This window comes from Siniperca chuatsi, linkage group LG3 (assembly GCF_020085105.1).
Source record: "Siniperca chuatsi isolate FFG_IHB_CAS linkage group LG3, ASM2008510v1, whole genome shotgun sequence".
In the NCBI taxonomy this organism is placed as follows: domain Eukaryota; kingdom Metazoa; phylum Chordata; class Actinopteri; order Centrarchiformes; family Sinipercidae; genus Siniperca; species Siniperca chuatsi.
Window position 1 is genome coordinate 21544568 of NC_058044.1, and position 16313 is coordinate 21560880.

At 37.4% G+C, this 16313-nt stretch overlaps 1 protein-coding gene across 1 annotated transcript in view; it reads left to right on the top strand.

The window, feature by feature from the left end:
• Positions 1-16313, top strand: part of LOC122873506 (zeta-sarcoglycan) — a 338906-nt gene that overhangs the window by 181553 nt on the left and 141040 nt on the right. The window contains exon 2 of the mRNA XM_044190277.1: positions 1839-2048. Coding sequence (XP_044046212.1) covers positions 1839-2048 — 210 coding nt within the window. The remainder of the gene's footprint in view (positions 1-1838; positions 2049-16313) is intronic.

The window sequence follows — 16313 nt, forward strand, 5'->3', positions numbered from 1 at the left end:
CTCATATTAAATGCTGTGTTTTTCTTGTTCTCCATTTTTAACAAACATATAACTCTGCTAAAGTTTTAATCATTGTTACACATAGACTCACTGAATTCACTCTTCATAGTTAATGCATCCAAATGTATTTCTGTGCACCTCCGGAGATGTTTTGGTTGATTGGGTCTTCATTGCATCTTGGGTGCATTTCCGCCTGGATTTGATCTGTTTTTGCTCTGTCTTATCACAGTTCAGTCACCCAGTATTTCTGTTAATTCAGGTGGAAAATGGCTCCTCGAGTGTAAAAGAAAACACACCGCTGTGTTAGATTCTATAACACACCATCACACTGTAGGACTAGTCAGACTGGTGTTGTTGGGCTAAGATCATTAGCTTTTATTGGATTATTCTAGGATTGTCACATGGAACGATGGGATAGGTTAGCCTCGGTTTGCCTATGACAGTTTTGAGTGAGATGCTATTAATATCATCAAAGGTTTCAAAAAGATAGGGGACTTAGGCATGAACTGATTAAAATCAATATATTTTTATCATATATTATGGGGTGAATGGGATGGGGGAATATTAAGGTTGGGCAAAACCTATGGTATCTGTGGTCAGATTATACAGCATATTCCCACAATATCCTTACATAACAATCTAACTCCTAACTGAAGTTCAAATTTGCTAAGTTCTGAAGGTGTTTATGCATTGTCAGAACATCAATAGCTCAATAAGACTTTGGGCTTTGCTTTTTTTGGGTACAAGAAACAGGACCCATGTGGAGACAGATTACAGGTTGATATTTTTCCACTGAAAACCCAAATAAACTTAAACAGGCCAGGTCTGCATTTTCTTGTCTTTTTTCTGCAGGCAAGCAGGAGTCAGCATTTTTGTTTCCCATCAAGGCTTGTTGGTATCATCATATGAGACTATGGAGGTGTTAAGGTCATGCAGCCTCAGCACATGAAGACATAATGTGTGTGTGAGAGAGAGACTGATAAAAAGAGAGAGTTGCAAAGTGAGATAGGAAGTCAATTAGGGAGTGAGAGAGAACATCTGAGGTAGAGAGAGCAAGGTAGAGAGAGTGAGACAGAGAGTCAGAGATGGACAGAGATAGTAGTGCCTTGCAGCCAGTGTCCATATCTCTTGCCACCAATGACTTCTCCTGCTGCACTACAACTAATGGACTCTGTCCTCCTCTGCCGTCTTATCTCCCCCCCCTTTCTTCATCCTCCATTTCTATCTCTTACTACTCGATGCCGTGCTATCTCCACTTCACTGCTCCACCTCTATCTAATTTTTATCATGCTTTGGTCTTTCTCCTTTTACACTCAGTCCTGCTCTCTCACACTTTGCCTCTGTCGTTCTCTCTCCATTTCCCTTTTGTTCTGTTTTTGTTCTTTATTTTCAGTTAGTTCATCCTCTCCTCTCTCTGCCTTATATTTGTCTTCACTGCATGATTGGAGAAAGGGATGAATGAACATGCCGTTTCCATCCTTTTTCTCTTTTTTTACTTGTAATATTTCCTTCTATGCTTGTCTAGTATCCGTGCAGACCTGAACAACTGCAGATTTTCACTCCAAAATGAAAAACATCTAGTGAGAAATTAAAAAAAACAAAAAAATGTTAAGTGAATGAAACTACTAAAGTAACTTCAGTTGACAAATAGTGACAAGTGACTCCAGCATCTGTATTTAGAATTAATAAACTATATATTTCAGTTAAGTTATTCCCTCAAAATCGGTGCTCAGTGTTAGAAAGATGAATTCCTCGAAATTAAATTTAAAATCTAAGAAGAATGTCTCATAAAAATGAACAATTCTTACATATATTCTCCATATTTGTGTCCCTTACAGATGACCCAGGAGCAGTACATCCTTGCGGCGCAGCCCAACCCACTCCACCAGCGGGGGGCGTCGGTGTGCGGTGCCCAGGTTTACCCAGCAGTGGGAATCTATGGCTGGAGGAAGAGATGTTTGTACTTCTTCATCCTCCTCCTCCTCGTCACCATGATCGTCAACCTGGCGCTGACCATCTGGATCCTCAAAGTCATGAACTTCACTCCGGTAAGAGGCGTGTGTGCATGTCATTAAAAAGCCAGGGTGTTATATGGTTGTGTGTTTATGTGGAAGTTTATGTGAGAAAGCTATAAGATGTGGTTTAAAAGCTTTGCTGTAAGCTGACACAACATGAGAGTGATGATAAAATCAACAGAGGTTCAAGAGAGTGTGTGTGTACACATGTGTGTATACTATAATTGCACCAATATATCAAGTGAATGTTGTCCTTTGATTTAAAATGATCTTGTCCATCTAGTGGTGTCCACTATTGATGAATATGAAATTACATATTATTAGTTAAATTGTCACTACACTTGTTAGTAATTCAAAACTTTTTATTAATTTAAATATGATTAATAAGAAATAATATGAAATAATTTTTTCAGCATTAATGTCCACAAATATGTAATAATGTGTTTTTCCTTTTTCATGTGTATAATAGAGTCTGTGTTGCTTTGGAATGACGAAGGACATATGTTTGTTGGCCCTGGTTAAGACTGATGGTTAAAGGGCTTTTGCAGTGACTGCATTGCCATTGTGGAATAGCCTTCTGTTTAACACTGAAATCAGCTGAATCAGTCAAAATACTCAAAACTCATCTCAAAACCTGTTTTATTCATTGCCTTTTCAATGCAGCTGACATGCTTTTTTTATACTCTATTGCTCTTATATTGTTATTTAACTTTGTCCTTATTTCCATTATGTTTTGTTATTGCCGTTGATGTCCAGGCTGTGCCTCTTTTCTCTCTGCTTTGTAAGCACTTTTTTGAAAGCACTTTGATACACAATGTTTTTGTGCTTTTAAAATGCCAGATAAGTACATTTGACTTGACTGATTGGGAAAAGGCTAGTGAACAGCTAGTGAAGCAGTAACATCCACTGTAGGAAATACTATATAGGTGTTTGTTTTGATCTGTAAAAATGTTCATTTTAAAGATGCTCAACACTAGCACAAAATAGTAAATGATATTTTCATCTGTATCTAGGCAATGCTTGCCTCTGTATGTGTTTATATGTTTCTTTTCAACCTAGACTTTCTGAGCATGTCATCCAGGGTAAAAGCACCCATACAGCTAATATCCCATATTGCCTCGGGGCTCTAGGAACTACACTGTGATAGTATATATGCAAATGAGGCAGATTTGACCCCTGCAAACCTCTGGTAAAGCCTCCCCACATCATGCCTTATGTTTCAATAAGCAACTTCAGAATATGGGGAGACAGGAGGAGACCAAGAGACAGGAGGAGTTAAAAATAAATAAAAGTGCATGAATATAAGTAGAGAAGTTAAGTAGAGAAATAGTTTTTGTTTTATTCGAAGTGAGTATGATACAAGCAGCTATAATAAGAAGAATCTAAGAAAAAGGTTCATGCATTTTTCATAATCTGGCAAATATGTGAAGTGTATGAATTGCATTGGAGTGTTGAGTATGTATGGTAAATACTGCAAAGAAATTACTGATCTCTGGAAAGTTGGGAAGATATAAATATAACTGACTTTATTATGTTATATGCAGCATATAACAATAAGCGATTCTGTCTCCTAGGCATTATATTCATTTTCAACTCGCCTACATTAGTTGTTTGCATGTAATGCATGTAGTCAGTGAAAAGTAAAGGATTGCAGTGTTTGCATCCCTTCTCATAGGACTAGTCATCTTTGACAATGTTATTATTTGACCTTGACCACAGTGTTTCCCTAATCTTAATCAAGTGGTTTTCACCAAATGTAAAATGTTTTCAAAAGCAGGAAGCGAACATTTTACAGATAATAATAGGGCAATAAGAACTTTCTGTGTTGATTCTTTGATGAAGACCACAATCTGAGTAGTATTGCATTTCCTCAAAAATATATGTTTGCTACTGCCAAAAAGTTGCGTATACACATTTGTTCATTTACTTGCAATGAAAAGAAAATGAGAACCTGACAAAGAAACAAATAAGTACAATTATTAAAGCCTACAGGTGTGAACATGGACTTCTGGGATGGCAAGAAAAAGAAGGACCACAATATTGTAGAAGACACAATGATGCTGAAAAAAAATGCACTTGACCTTTCTCTTGGGCCCTGTTGTCAGCTGTCAGACTTTAGACTGATCTTGAAATAAATATTGTACAGATTAATATCCTGTGTGTTATCCTGCAACAGTGCCCCTTCAGCTGTACAGCTATCAGTCCCTAGCAGTGCAGCATGGTGAAGTCTGAAAAAGAGGTAAATATCAGTATGGTTGACAAAGAAGGGAAAAACAAAACAAAAAATCTGTAAGATGAGCAGAGAAAGACTAGATTGTTATGGAGGCCAGGAGGAAGGACATGGGGTGGGGATGATGGGTTGAAATAGAGAGTGATGAAAATAGAAAAGAAGGGAGAGGGTTGATAGGGTTGAGTAAGTGTCTGTCTACACATGGTTTAAATATAGTGTCTGAACATTCACACTCAGCTTCTCCCTCCTGTCATCTGCCTCTGGTCCTTAGAGACCTGGAGAGGTGTCTATTTCACTGCCCCATGGAGGGGAAGTCAGTGGATGATGACTTGACAGAGACAGTCTGGAGTTTGAGCATTGAAGAGGTCATCACGATACATTCACATAAACTGTTTTGCAGTTCAGAGGATGACCTGTTTTGCTGTTTGTTTGATCAGTTAAAATTCACATAGTCAAATTTCAAGCAAGCCATATCACTGAAAGCCTTATGGGGACAGTGACTTCCTTTATTGATGATGCACATGATTACCCGATATGGCAGACACTGAATCCAATGAGAGCATAAAGTGTATACTACACCTAAACTCAACCATTATTTTATGCCTCATTAGTTTCTGCTTATCCCCAAAAATGTTTATCTTAAAACATACCAGTACATAAAACCTTTATACCGTGTTAGTAGGAAACATGAGCTAGAACATAGAGAGTATTTACGAGAAAAACAATATTCCTCAAGTTTCACAAATTCCCAAAGTTAATATAACAGTGGAAGACACTATTAGGTGCTCCCTACGTCATATGACAAAAGGATGCAAGTAGTCATTTATCACAGTAAACAAGAGTAAACATTATTACCACCCAAAAGTAACAGATTTTTTTGTTTTGAACATACTGACCTCACACTGGCTGCTGCACTTTTTTAACAAGCATGCAGTACATTCTCTATACACACACGTAGTGATATTTGGTAGAAGCTTTATCAAAAATGTCACATAGCAACTGTATTAGCATTTCAAAGAATGTTTACAGCTGTGTTTGACTGCATTAAGCTGTAAAATGGACCTGAATGGTGGAATGAAACTAAAGCTGGATAGACCTTTTTCACAGCAGACATTTTGACCTGTTAAACACGGGTGTGACTTAAACCAGTATTAATTACTGCATTGAATTACAATAATTGCTGGAACAGAGCCTACATTAATTTTTATTAGTTCCACCTGTGTGGTCTGATGCTAGCAAGGTTTTCAAAACTAAAGTTAGCAAGATTTATCCTGAAAGCAAAATGACATGTAGAGTAGAAGATTTTGACAGGGAAGAAAATAAAAACAGGTGATGCTTTGCATCTTCACACCTCTGATGCACAGGCCTCCTTGTCTAGCAGGTTTCCATTGCAAACATCCATCTGCTTTCTATGTCTGTGCAGTTACATATCTGAACACTACATACTGTTACACACATATCGTTATTATGTGTCTAACTTAAAGGCCAAGAACAGTCAAAATAAAATGCACAAACACAAATGCAGAACTATGATTCCCTCTTCATCATTTCCCATTTCAAAATGTAAATCTATAGGGAGTTCCTTCGTCTATGACTCCACGACTGTCACTTCCACTGTCACCATTCAAATCACATCTAACCAGCTGCAGTGTAATGAAGGCCTTTCTCAAACTTTTTGTTTTGTTTGGAGTTGCCAGATGCGATTCTCATTGTGATGGTGTGGGGAGAAAAAGAGATTTGCTTTTGAAGAGACAGCTTTGGCAGTAAATTGGAGAGGAGGGACTTGTGGGGATATGAGTTTACATGTGAGAGAGAGAGAGAGAGAGAGATGTAAGGGTGTATGTGCCAGCAATTGTTCATGCTGATGTGTGTGTGTGTGTGTGTGTGTGTGTGTGTGTGTGTGTGTGTGTCCCTGAGTCCTTTGGGCTTTCACTGCAGAGAAATTCAATTTCAGTTGTCACTCACCAATCAACCTGCCTAATTCCTGGTCTGGACTAGGCTATGGTGGGTGGGTGTGTGTTTGTATGTTAGTGTGCAATTTGTGCAGTGTGTGTTTGTCATCTCAATACCTGCTCAATCCACAATGTTTTGTCTCTTCATAACATGGTTTGTAGTATGCTGCTCTGCATCCTGGCATAATGACCTCTTATGATATGTGCATAAAATGTTTTAAATGCTCCTCTTCTGAAGTCATAAACCAGATGTGATTTATCATAATTGCGCTTATACTACAATTAACTCTGCCACCACTAACACAATATGGGTGTCAAACCTTCCTCAGTGCTTACAGGAACATAGCAGTATCTGTCTTCATAGCAATATCTAAACTCCAAAGAAGAAATATTCCTTTGTTTAATTTTGTGCAGCAAACTTTGTGCACTTTTAATCCTTAACCACATCAAACTTATAAATAGCACATCAAAGTGATAAATGGTAGAAGAATAACAATAAAACTGCCAGTGGTCTGTAATTTCTTTCAGCAATCTTACACATAGGTGATGATGGTAAACTTTTACTGACACTGGTGTGTGAAGTGTGTTTTTTTTATTTTGAAATGCTGATTGGCTGCCAACCAGAGGGGTGATAAAATAAAACTTTATTTGTGTGGTTCTTTTTAGATCAGAGTTACAGGGTGCTTTAAAGACGATAAAACAACAATTGGAAAATCAATAAAAATGACCAACATTAATTAGAAATGGGGTTATGGCTACATAAAATAGGGTTGCAACAGGGAAATACAACAGGAATAAAACAGGCAAAAACAAATCTAGCTTATGAGTAGCTCATAAAACTGAGGCAAGAGAGACAGACACAGTCAGTGTTCATGACTACAGGTCAGTGTCTCCAGAACTGGGGTTCAGGTGACTCACAAGCATCCTTAATGATGTCTCACAGGTTTCTATAAAAATTAACAAAAGTTGAATTTTGCTCTTCAATTCACCAATCCACAGAGTGTATGATATTGACTGAACTTTTTATGAACATTGTACCCCATCTAACATGATTTATAATAGTCTTAAGCCTTACATACCATGGTTATATGAGTACATTGAGATATAACATCAATAAGGGCAAACATTTACTTGCTTGCTGTGGCAAACAGTAAGGACACCACCTATCAACAGCAGTTGGATTAACCAATCAGCTAGCATTATCACTATTCAAAATGAACTGTTATCGTGCACCTAAAATCTGTCACTGGCAAATTAATATTATATATTAAATAAATAATTTTACCAAAATCAAAATGTCAAGCTAATTTAATTCAGTACATTTCTTACTACCTTACTGTTTCCGACAGAAAAAAAGTATAATACTGAGCTTTAAATAAAGATAGTATGATGTTTTATGACAAAGGAGATTAAAGGGAACAGAGTGAGGAGAAAGATCTAGCTTTCTCTGTGTGCATTTACTCACTGCTGTTTAGCGGATGATTTGAACTGCTTATTAGCAGATAGAGCGCTTTTTGCTGTCACAGCTGCTCTTGTGATTTATGTTGAAGAGATATGTGTATTTTTTCATAAAAGCCTTGCCTGGTGTAGCTTTAAGTTTCTTGACAAATAAACTAATCTGAGAGATCAGTGTGGTAAAGAGACAGAGAAAGGGAAACAGGGAGTTTGGAGTGAGGGAGGCGAGCAGGGAGGATGGTGAATGATGCATGGAAGAAGACAGATAAGAAAAAGGGGGGAGAGGGAGTGATGGGAGTAAGTGTATGTGTGTGTGTGTGTGTGTGTGTGTGTGTGTGTTTGTGTGTGTGGTTTAAATAGAGTGTCCCATCATCTATGCTCAGCTTCTCCTTCCTGTCCTCTGCCTCTGGGGTCCATGGGGACTTGGATAGGTGTCTGTTTCACTGCCTCATGGAGTGGAAGTGAGTGGATGATGGGCTGGCAGAGACAGGCAGTGTGTGGAGTTTGAAGTGTGGCCTTGTGAGTGTTCCGAGTGTTCATCGAGGCACCGTCACCTTCACTATCTTCAAGTTCTGGGCCCCTTCAAAACTATGGTCTGTGAGCTGCTGTTTTGTTATATCTTTACATAGGTTCACTTGTATTTTAAATTGTCAAATTGTATTTTTCAACCACAATTCATCAACCATATATATATTATTTGGTTTTTAAGGATAAACTACATAAGAAGATAATAAATCCCTGTTTTAGTTCAATTGGTCTGTCCTCAAAAACTTGCAGCAACTTAACTTAAATGGCTCTTTATTAGTACCAAAAATAGCATGACTGAATAAAAATATGGGGACTAATTTGCCCATACTGTTCAAATCTTGCATTTACTTTATTAGTCCACATGAAACAAGTGATAACATCTAGGGTTGTTTATTGCACATTACAGGGAATTATGCATTCTACATTACCATGTACTTAATGTGAGGTCAGTGATTAATTTGGGGGTAATGAGCAACAGTGCCAGAAAAAAAGATGCTGTGATTTAAATGCTCACAAGTGTATTATAAGTATCATAAAATGGTTCACCCAGCATACTACATTCAATCATAATTCATTGTCTGTGTTAAGCATGTCACCACTGCATGCATTAGGTTAAAGGGCATGACTGTCATAATGTGGTAGGTCACAGTTACTGTTTTTTTTCAGTGTGTATGTGTTTGTTTGTTTGTGTGTCTGTGTGTATGCTGGTGTGCATGACTTTGTGTTTGAGAGGGTAAAATGTGGTCTTGATGGCAGTATGAGCTCCCAAACCTGCTGTACTCAGCTCCTCGTCTAGACCAGCCACCGTCATTGTGACTGTTCACACCTGCACTGTGTAATTTATCGGGCGCACACACACACACACACGCACACACACACAAACATTTTTCTCACTTTGTCAGTAACAGTGCTGACCTCAGGTAATGGGAGAGTCCAGCGTGAAATACTCTGTCCTCCTGTGTCACACACGCAAGCACACACACACACACACACACACACACACAGCAGTGGAGAGGGCTTAATGTGACGTATCCATCAGACCTAGAGCACTGACACACCTGATGTTAATCGCGTGAATGGTTAGTGCACATATACATGCAAACACACACACACACACACAGAAAAAAAGACAACAGAAAGGTTTGATATTTGAGTTATTTGAAATATACACATTTCATGTTATTGAGAGTTATACTGTACTCAAATGAGTTGATCTCTCCGTCAATGATAAAGCTTTATTTTCTCACCAATATAGACCTTGAAAATTTAACAAAACGCAAACTCTGTTGGAAACTTTATGATGCTTTGATTATATATTGATATACATATATTATTATAGGAAAATCTGTAGATTAATACCAAATGGCCATGTGGGTTCTACTTATTCTTATAAGATAATGGTTCATGTACTAATAAGAACGTACAGTTACGTAAGCCACTGAGCTCAGTTAATTTTCCTTTGCGTTGGACTTACCTTATATAATGTCATATGTTTGTAAGGTTGAATCACTCACTTTAGCTTACTCGTCCGGACCCTGACGTGGCTGTAAATAGAGCAAATGTATCGTAATAAGTAAGACAACACAGGTTGCACAATTTTATTGACATTGATATGCATCATTCCATGGTGTCTCTGCTTTTCTACTACTACTTTTCTGCTGTCTCTATATTGTTTGTGTTTTGTCACACATACACACCAGTTATGTGGTTGGTTATGTGCTAATAAAATAGGAAAAGACGACGACCACAAACAGATGTAAACAAAGCCGGTTCCAAAACATTAAAAAGGCAGTTTTGTTAAACCTTATGGATATGTATTCTGGAGAGAAACATTAAACAAAACCAAATTGTTTACAGTGAAAGTACCAAGGTCTAATGGCCAAAATACATTATGATCAACTGAAGTTGCTACACTGAGCATAGAAGCTGCGGGCACCTGCGCTGGCATTGTACTGCTCATCTCTATATGTTTTTCTCTACGTGCAGCTACACAGCCCTCCACAAAGACAGAGTCCGTGTAGCAGGTTAAAAAAAAACACCTACGTGACGCTTTGCATCATGTCTGTGCCCCATGTATTTTGGCCGTAGCTTTAAGCTTGGCTGTCCTACGAGCTCTGAAGCTTGAAATGTAAGTGATGAGATTACATGAGCAGTGATAGCCAACCGACCGTACAAAGAAAAGCGTCACTCAAACTCAAAATTTAAACAAGACATCACAGCACCACCCAGACTGTATGATTATCTCTATCTCTGAGGAATGCAGGCTAAAACCAACACAGCTATGAATGTATATCATCAAAGAGAAAAGATACAAAAGAAGGTGAAAAAAGGAAGACAAGTCTCTGTGATTACTTTAGATCTCTGTCTGCACAAAACAAAGATGTCTTTTTATAGAGTCAGCAACATTTTCAGTTTAAACTCACTGAGAGAGGCAAGTACTTTAACATTAAATCACTTTGATATATATTTCTATGCACTGACCCAAGGGTAATTTTTTGTGTGTGTAAGACAACCAAGCAGTGTCTGGGTGTATATGTGACACCTAAATCTGAATCAGTCAGCACTTTAGTCCTATTACTTCCAGTGGCAATATGACAAACATTGACAAATAAGGAACACACACACAAACACAGACAAACAACTGACCCCCTGCCTGTTTGTACATCTCTATAAACTCACTGTGTGTGTGTGTGTAGCAGGGGGTGTTCCGTTCCATCTAGCGTGTAAGTGTGTCTGTACTGTATATGTGTGAAGGCAAAATATCCATCAGTCAGCAGTTTTAGCCTTGTTATCTCTGCTGGCACTCTATCAAAGATATAAACAATGATAAATAATGGACACACTCATCTTAATGGAGTCAGTGTGTGTGTGTGTGTGTGTGTGTGTGTGTGTGTGTGTGTGTGTGCACGTGTGTATGCCTGTTGGATGAGAGACTGTATACTGTATGTGTTTAGACAATCAAAAGGAACATTTGTTTGTGTGTCTTTAGGGATATGGGGGTTTGCTGCTGCTTTTATGCTGACATGCTTGCTTGTGTGTGTGTACAGTACATGTGTGTTTGTACATGTACTGAGGTTTCATGAGGGTTTTTTTTTAAGGTTTCATGACACACGAAGCCTTAAAGAAACTTAAATCACATCCAACACAATCCCTGCTGTGTGGGTATCTTCTTTGCATGGTTACTCCCATTTACAGTACATATTTAAATTTTTGCATAAGTCTCTGTTCAATATACATGCAAAACATATTGCATGTTTGCTTGCTTCTTTTGAAATAAAAAGGACCAAAAAAGAATGTTTGTTGGAGCAAATGAAGCAAGGACGGTCATGCATTAGAGGAGAAAGGTGGATGAGATGATCTTGTGCTGAACTTCTCTCTTGCACAAACAATCTCTCCTTAGTCACTCTGCAGTATTGATGTGGATAATGATTGCAGTCAAAGGCCAGGGATGTCTGAACACACAGATACACGCTTGCTGTATACATAGCTACCTTATACTCATCTTCAAATAGCCACTTAGTGATGACCCTAAGTTCAGAGCATTCAGCTGTTACTCTGTTTGGCTCTCTCCATTAAAATTTCTAAGTGAGTAGTTCAGTCAGAGTAACTATTGCCTCAAACTTCTTTAAGTTTCCATTCTGCTGCAACTGATAACAAAATGTGAAATGATAGTCATATGTTGTGATCAGGTATAATAGAAAAACAAACAAAAAGCTTTCACATACAACTTAAAAACTTTTTCTAAACATTAGAGTAGAAAATGTTGTTTTGTGCGTTTGGTAATGGACATTGATTTAAGGTAAATACATAGATTTTACAACACTATTGTGAGTCCACTACTATTTTTCAGCCTTTTCTAACTTTTCCTTGCTCTAACTCCTCCAGCAGTGCTTCCAAAATGTCCCATTCATGGCAGCAAAAACACTCTATTGTGGATTTCATAGTTTTGCATGTGTTACAACTCCACCACCCGCTTCCGTCTGTTGGTTCCAGCTTTCTGGTTGATCTTATGATGTAGTGGCAGTGTCCCCTCTTCTTGCCTTTTGCCCGTCTCACTCTGCTCGCCCTAGCACCATTTACTCCTTGGTATGCTCTAGCTCAAACTGATATGGAACAACAGTCATAAAGTAGAAAGTGTAATCATCTTCTTGTTGGAACTCTATGTCACAAACTGGGCCGAATGGCCATGACAAAAGAGGGAGACAAACACAACCAAGCCAATTAAAAAAAAAAATAAAAAAAAAATAAAAATAATAACATAAGAGGAGAACTTAACCTAACAGTGGCGTGTGTAATCACTAAAATCAGCAATGTAGGTGGGTGCATGAGTGGTCAAAATCACTTTTAGGGTACTTTTAGAGTCTACACATTGCACAAGGACACTTCAGAAGTCTGGATGAAACATGAGAAGTGAGCTCCACCCTGATTGTCTCTTTACAGTAAACTCAATAATCAGTAGTCCACTCCAATTTTGTATGTTTTTCTTGGCGAGATAGTTAATCTCTACGGCTTTAGAGTAGAGCCATCTAAAACCTACAGGGAACTCAACTCAAATGTTTGGACAGCCTTTAGAGATCAAATGTATTCCACAAAGAGTTAAAAGATGCATTCTCTGTTCCATTGTGCATTAAATGATTTCTAGAGGAGATGAAACTCTAATAATCCCCGTGGGGAAATTGGATCATTGCAGCGGCAAATAAGCAAAGGATAAGACCAGGTTATAAACAAGAATAGAGCAAATTAGGTGACACCAAAAAAATAAGAAAGCAAACAATTACTACAGTCTCCATCACTGAATGGCTAGCACAGTTAAAAAAAAGTTACATATCCTCTAATAGTTGTCATGGCACATACTAGGTCAGCTGTGCATGCAATACTGTAATTAAGGCTATTACAGCAGAAACACTGATGTTTGCTCTATTTCAGTCTTAAGTATAAATTATGTACAAAATTGCCAATATGAAATCAGTGCCATGTAATTTAAATGTTACTCCTGCATACTGAGGGCCAGTCCATAGAATACAGAAAATGTGTCTAGATCTAAAGAATTTCTTGCTTTACCTAACAAAACATCCAGTAATACGTGAGTCATGCATGAATTGAAAAAATGTTGCAGATGATTTATACTGACTAGAGAGAGCACACTTTAATATCTGCAGATCAGATGTGGTCAAAACACACCTGCAGAATAGAGATGTCCTGAGCCGATCCTAAAGAAAGGTATCAGAGCCAATCCAGGCATATTTTAAAGGATTGTTATCGGCTAATATAAAGCCGATCAAAATCTGATAATTTACGCTACAGCTGTTATTTCAATGTGTCAGATACATATTTAATCCACATTTAAGTAAATATAAGTATCGCACTTGGTATCGGCAAATACCCAATAATAAAATACTTGGATCGGGGCAAAAAATTGGATCGTGACATCCCTAGGATCGAATGCAGAGAGAGAGGAATATTCTGAAAAAGGCATGCAACTCATTTTTACTTTAAACTGATCGAGCATTGCATTCTCTCATTATTTCATGCTGAGTTCTTATTATTTTTCTCCTCTTTCAAATGCATTAGGCAGTTTACCTGTACCATAAAAAGCTTGTTACTATAACCCTGAAGCCCATAAAAGCAATAAATAGAAACAATGTGTTGTTTGAAAAGAACTTTGTCATCAATAATATCATAAATGATTATAATATCCAATGCTGAAAGTCAGTAGTAAACTATTGTAAACTTTTAAATGTACTGTGATATACTTCAGGTTTGATGACAATCATTTCTGCATTTGTACTCTCTGTAGTGTTGGTACTGGTATAAAATTGGGACTTAGGGGTTACTAAAATCAATGGATTAATTAACACACTTGCAGATTCTGACCTCTCATATTTCTTTCATGTCTCACCCTGTGTGATTTCTTATTCATGATCTCTTTTGATTTCTCTCTTTATTCTTGAGACTTACAGAATGATCCTTGGAAAAAGGTTGGACTTTTGGGAGGTTTGTAATGATTTGTAAACTTTTTTTTTTAACTCTCTTTGATTTTCTCTAAGGAAAATAAGAGGACGACTACTTTTTACCTCAGGTGGTGTCATTATGCTACATGAAGGCCATCCGTAGAAAATGTGTGGAGACAGGTTGGCAAATACACCCAGTAGTGCTGTTTATCATAGTATTACTGTACCTTCGAGATGCCTCTGCTGTATTTTAAAGGACACTTCTATTTAAAAGCACTCTTAAATTTTTAGAAACCATAATAGCTTTTAGTGTAGTTTAATGAGTTTGGATGCTATAAAACAAACAATATCCAACCCTATCGTACCATTGTTGTACTATTGAGGTGGATTAAAGGGAACTCTTAACAATTTATTAAGAAATTTAAATGAAACAAAGACTTTAGATCACATTTGTTGATTTGTTGTAAATCTCAATTATCACCCCAACCTTGTAATAGCCACATTTTTGTTCTCACTGGAAAATGAGCACTGGGGAAGTCAGGACTTTGATTTGCTTATAGATTAATCATCACCCCTTCTCCACCACTTACCACTGAAAAGCCACACATTCACTTCTGAACAAATTCATAAAGTCACTGCAGAGCTGAGACATTTTGACTAAGAATAACTACTGCGGGTTAATAAACAGATAATACAAAATTCATAAATACATAAGAGAATAAAGTTACAGGTAATGGAACAAATACAATTTATTGGCTTGTAATTTATTGAGAAAATATTGTAGTTAACATCACTGTTGACTTTGGATCTCACAAGCAATCTATGTATTTCACCCTCCACAAATGACATTGCCCACGACGGGACTTGGTAGTCGTTCATTGAATTTCAAGAGAAAGGAGTTTAATCTAGTCTAATTGGGGAAAATCAACAGTTTCTTATACCTTTCAGCTCTGAACACAGCTGGATAACATGTTGAAATTCATAAAAAAATACATAATTAGTTGTGTTCTCTCTAAGAGTTGTGATCTCAAAATGACTAATTTGATGTTAGAAAATAACATGGCATTACCCACACCTGAGTCAAGGAATGGTAACATCAGAATTTAGAAAGTCATAAATAAATAAATAAGTACATTCAAAATAAATGCACAATCCATTTTGTGTCACCAAAAGCTTTTTATATGGTGTTTACTGCTGTGTCTGTTTATATGTGTGAGAAAGGGAAAAAAATGAGAAAGCATGCCAAATATTATACTTTAAGTTACTGACTAACACCATAAGTCATTTACTGCAGGAAATACACTAGTCACAAGTATAGGAAAGGCAAGGCAAGTGTATTTGTATAGCACCTTTCAACAACAAAGAAATTCTACATAAGACAGAATGGCATTAAGAAAACATTTAAAAGAATCATATGGCAATATAAAATGAAAATATAAAAAGACAAACAATAAAAGATTTTAAAAAGAGTAAAACTAAATTGAAGATGAAAATAAGATAAAATAGAATATGACAGTTTAAACAGTAGAATAAAAACAACAGTACAGTGTCGTGCAAAGCATTGTAGCGGAAATACATTAGTACAGGGCAGCAAAATATGTAGCGGAAATACATAAATTGGTAGAGAAGATGATGTAGAGTATTTACACTCACTTCGGGCTATCAGAAATGATCAGTATTTACACTCTGGCTTTCCTGGGGCAATCGGTTCCACGGATGATGAGGTCTCTCACTCCCACTTGGCTGTGTGTGACTGAATGTCAGATGTTCGTTGAATTCAGAGTTTGTTACAGTCCCAGCTTTTGTAGTGTTAGAACGCCGCCGTCTTTCAGACTGGAGACAGCAATTTAGGAGAGCTAGCAAGGTTTTCTAGGTGTCTGCTTTCACCATGTTCAGTGCCAAGAAGGTGGTGGAGTAGAAAGAGAAAATGAAAGAAGAGAAAAGAAACGAAAGAAGAGACAGAGGAGAAGACAAAAGAGAGCAAAAGAAGAGATAAAGGAAGAGTAGAAGCAAGAGACATTCACTTTTGTATTACATGATCAGTTCCTTTGTTTCTTTGGAACAGTTCCTGATGGACTGTGGGGGTATTGGCCGTTATCAGATCAGTTCTGTGTCTGTGCAAGGTATGTCCTGTGGCCGTAAATTGCGACTATGGGCTTAGGTTCAACACCAATTGGCACTA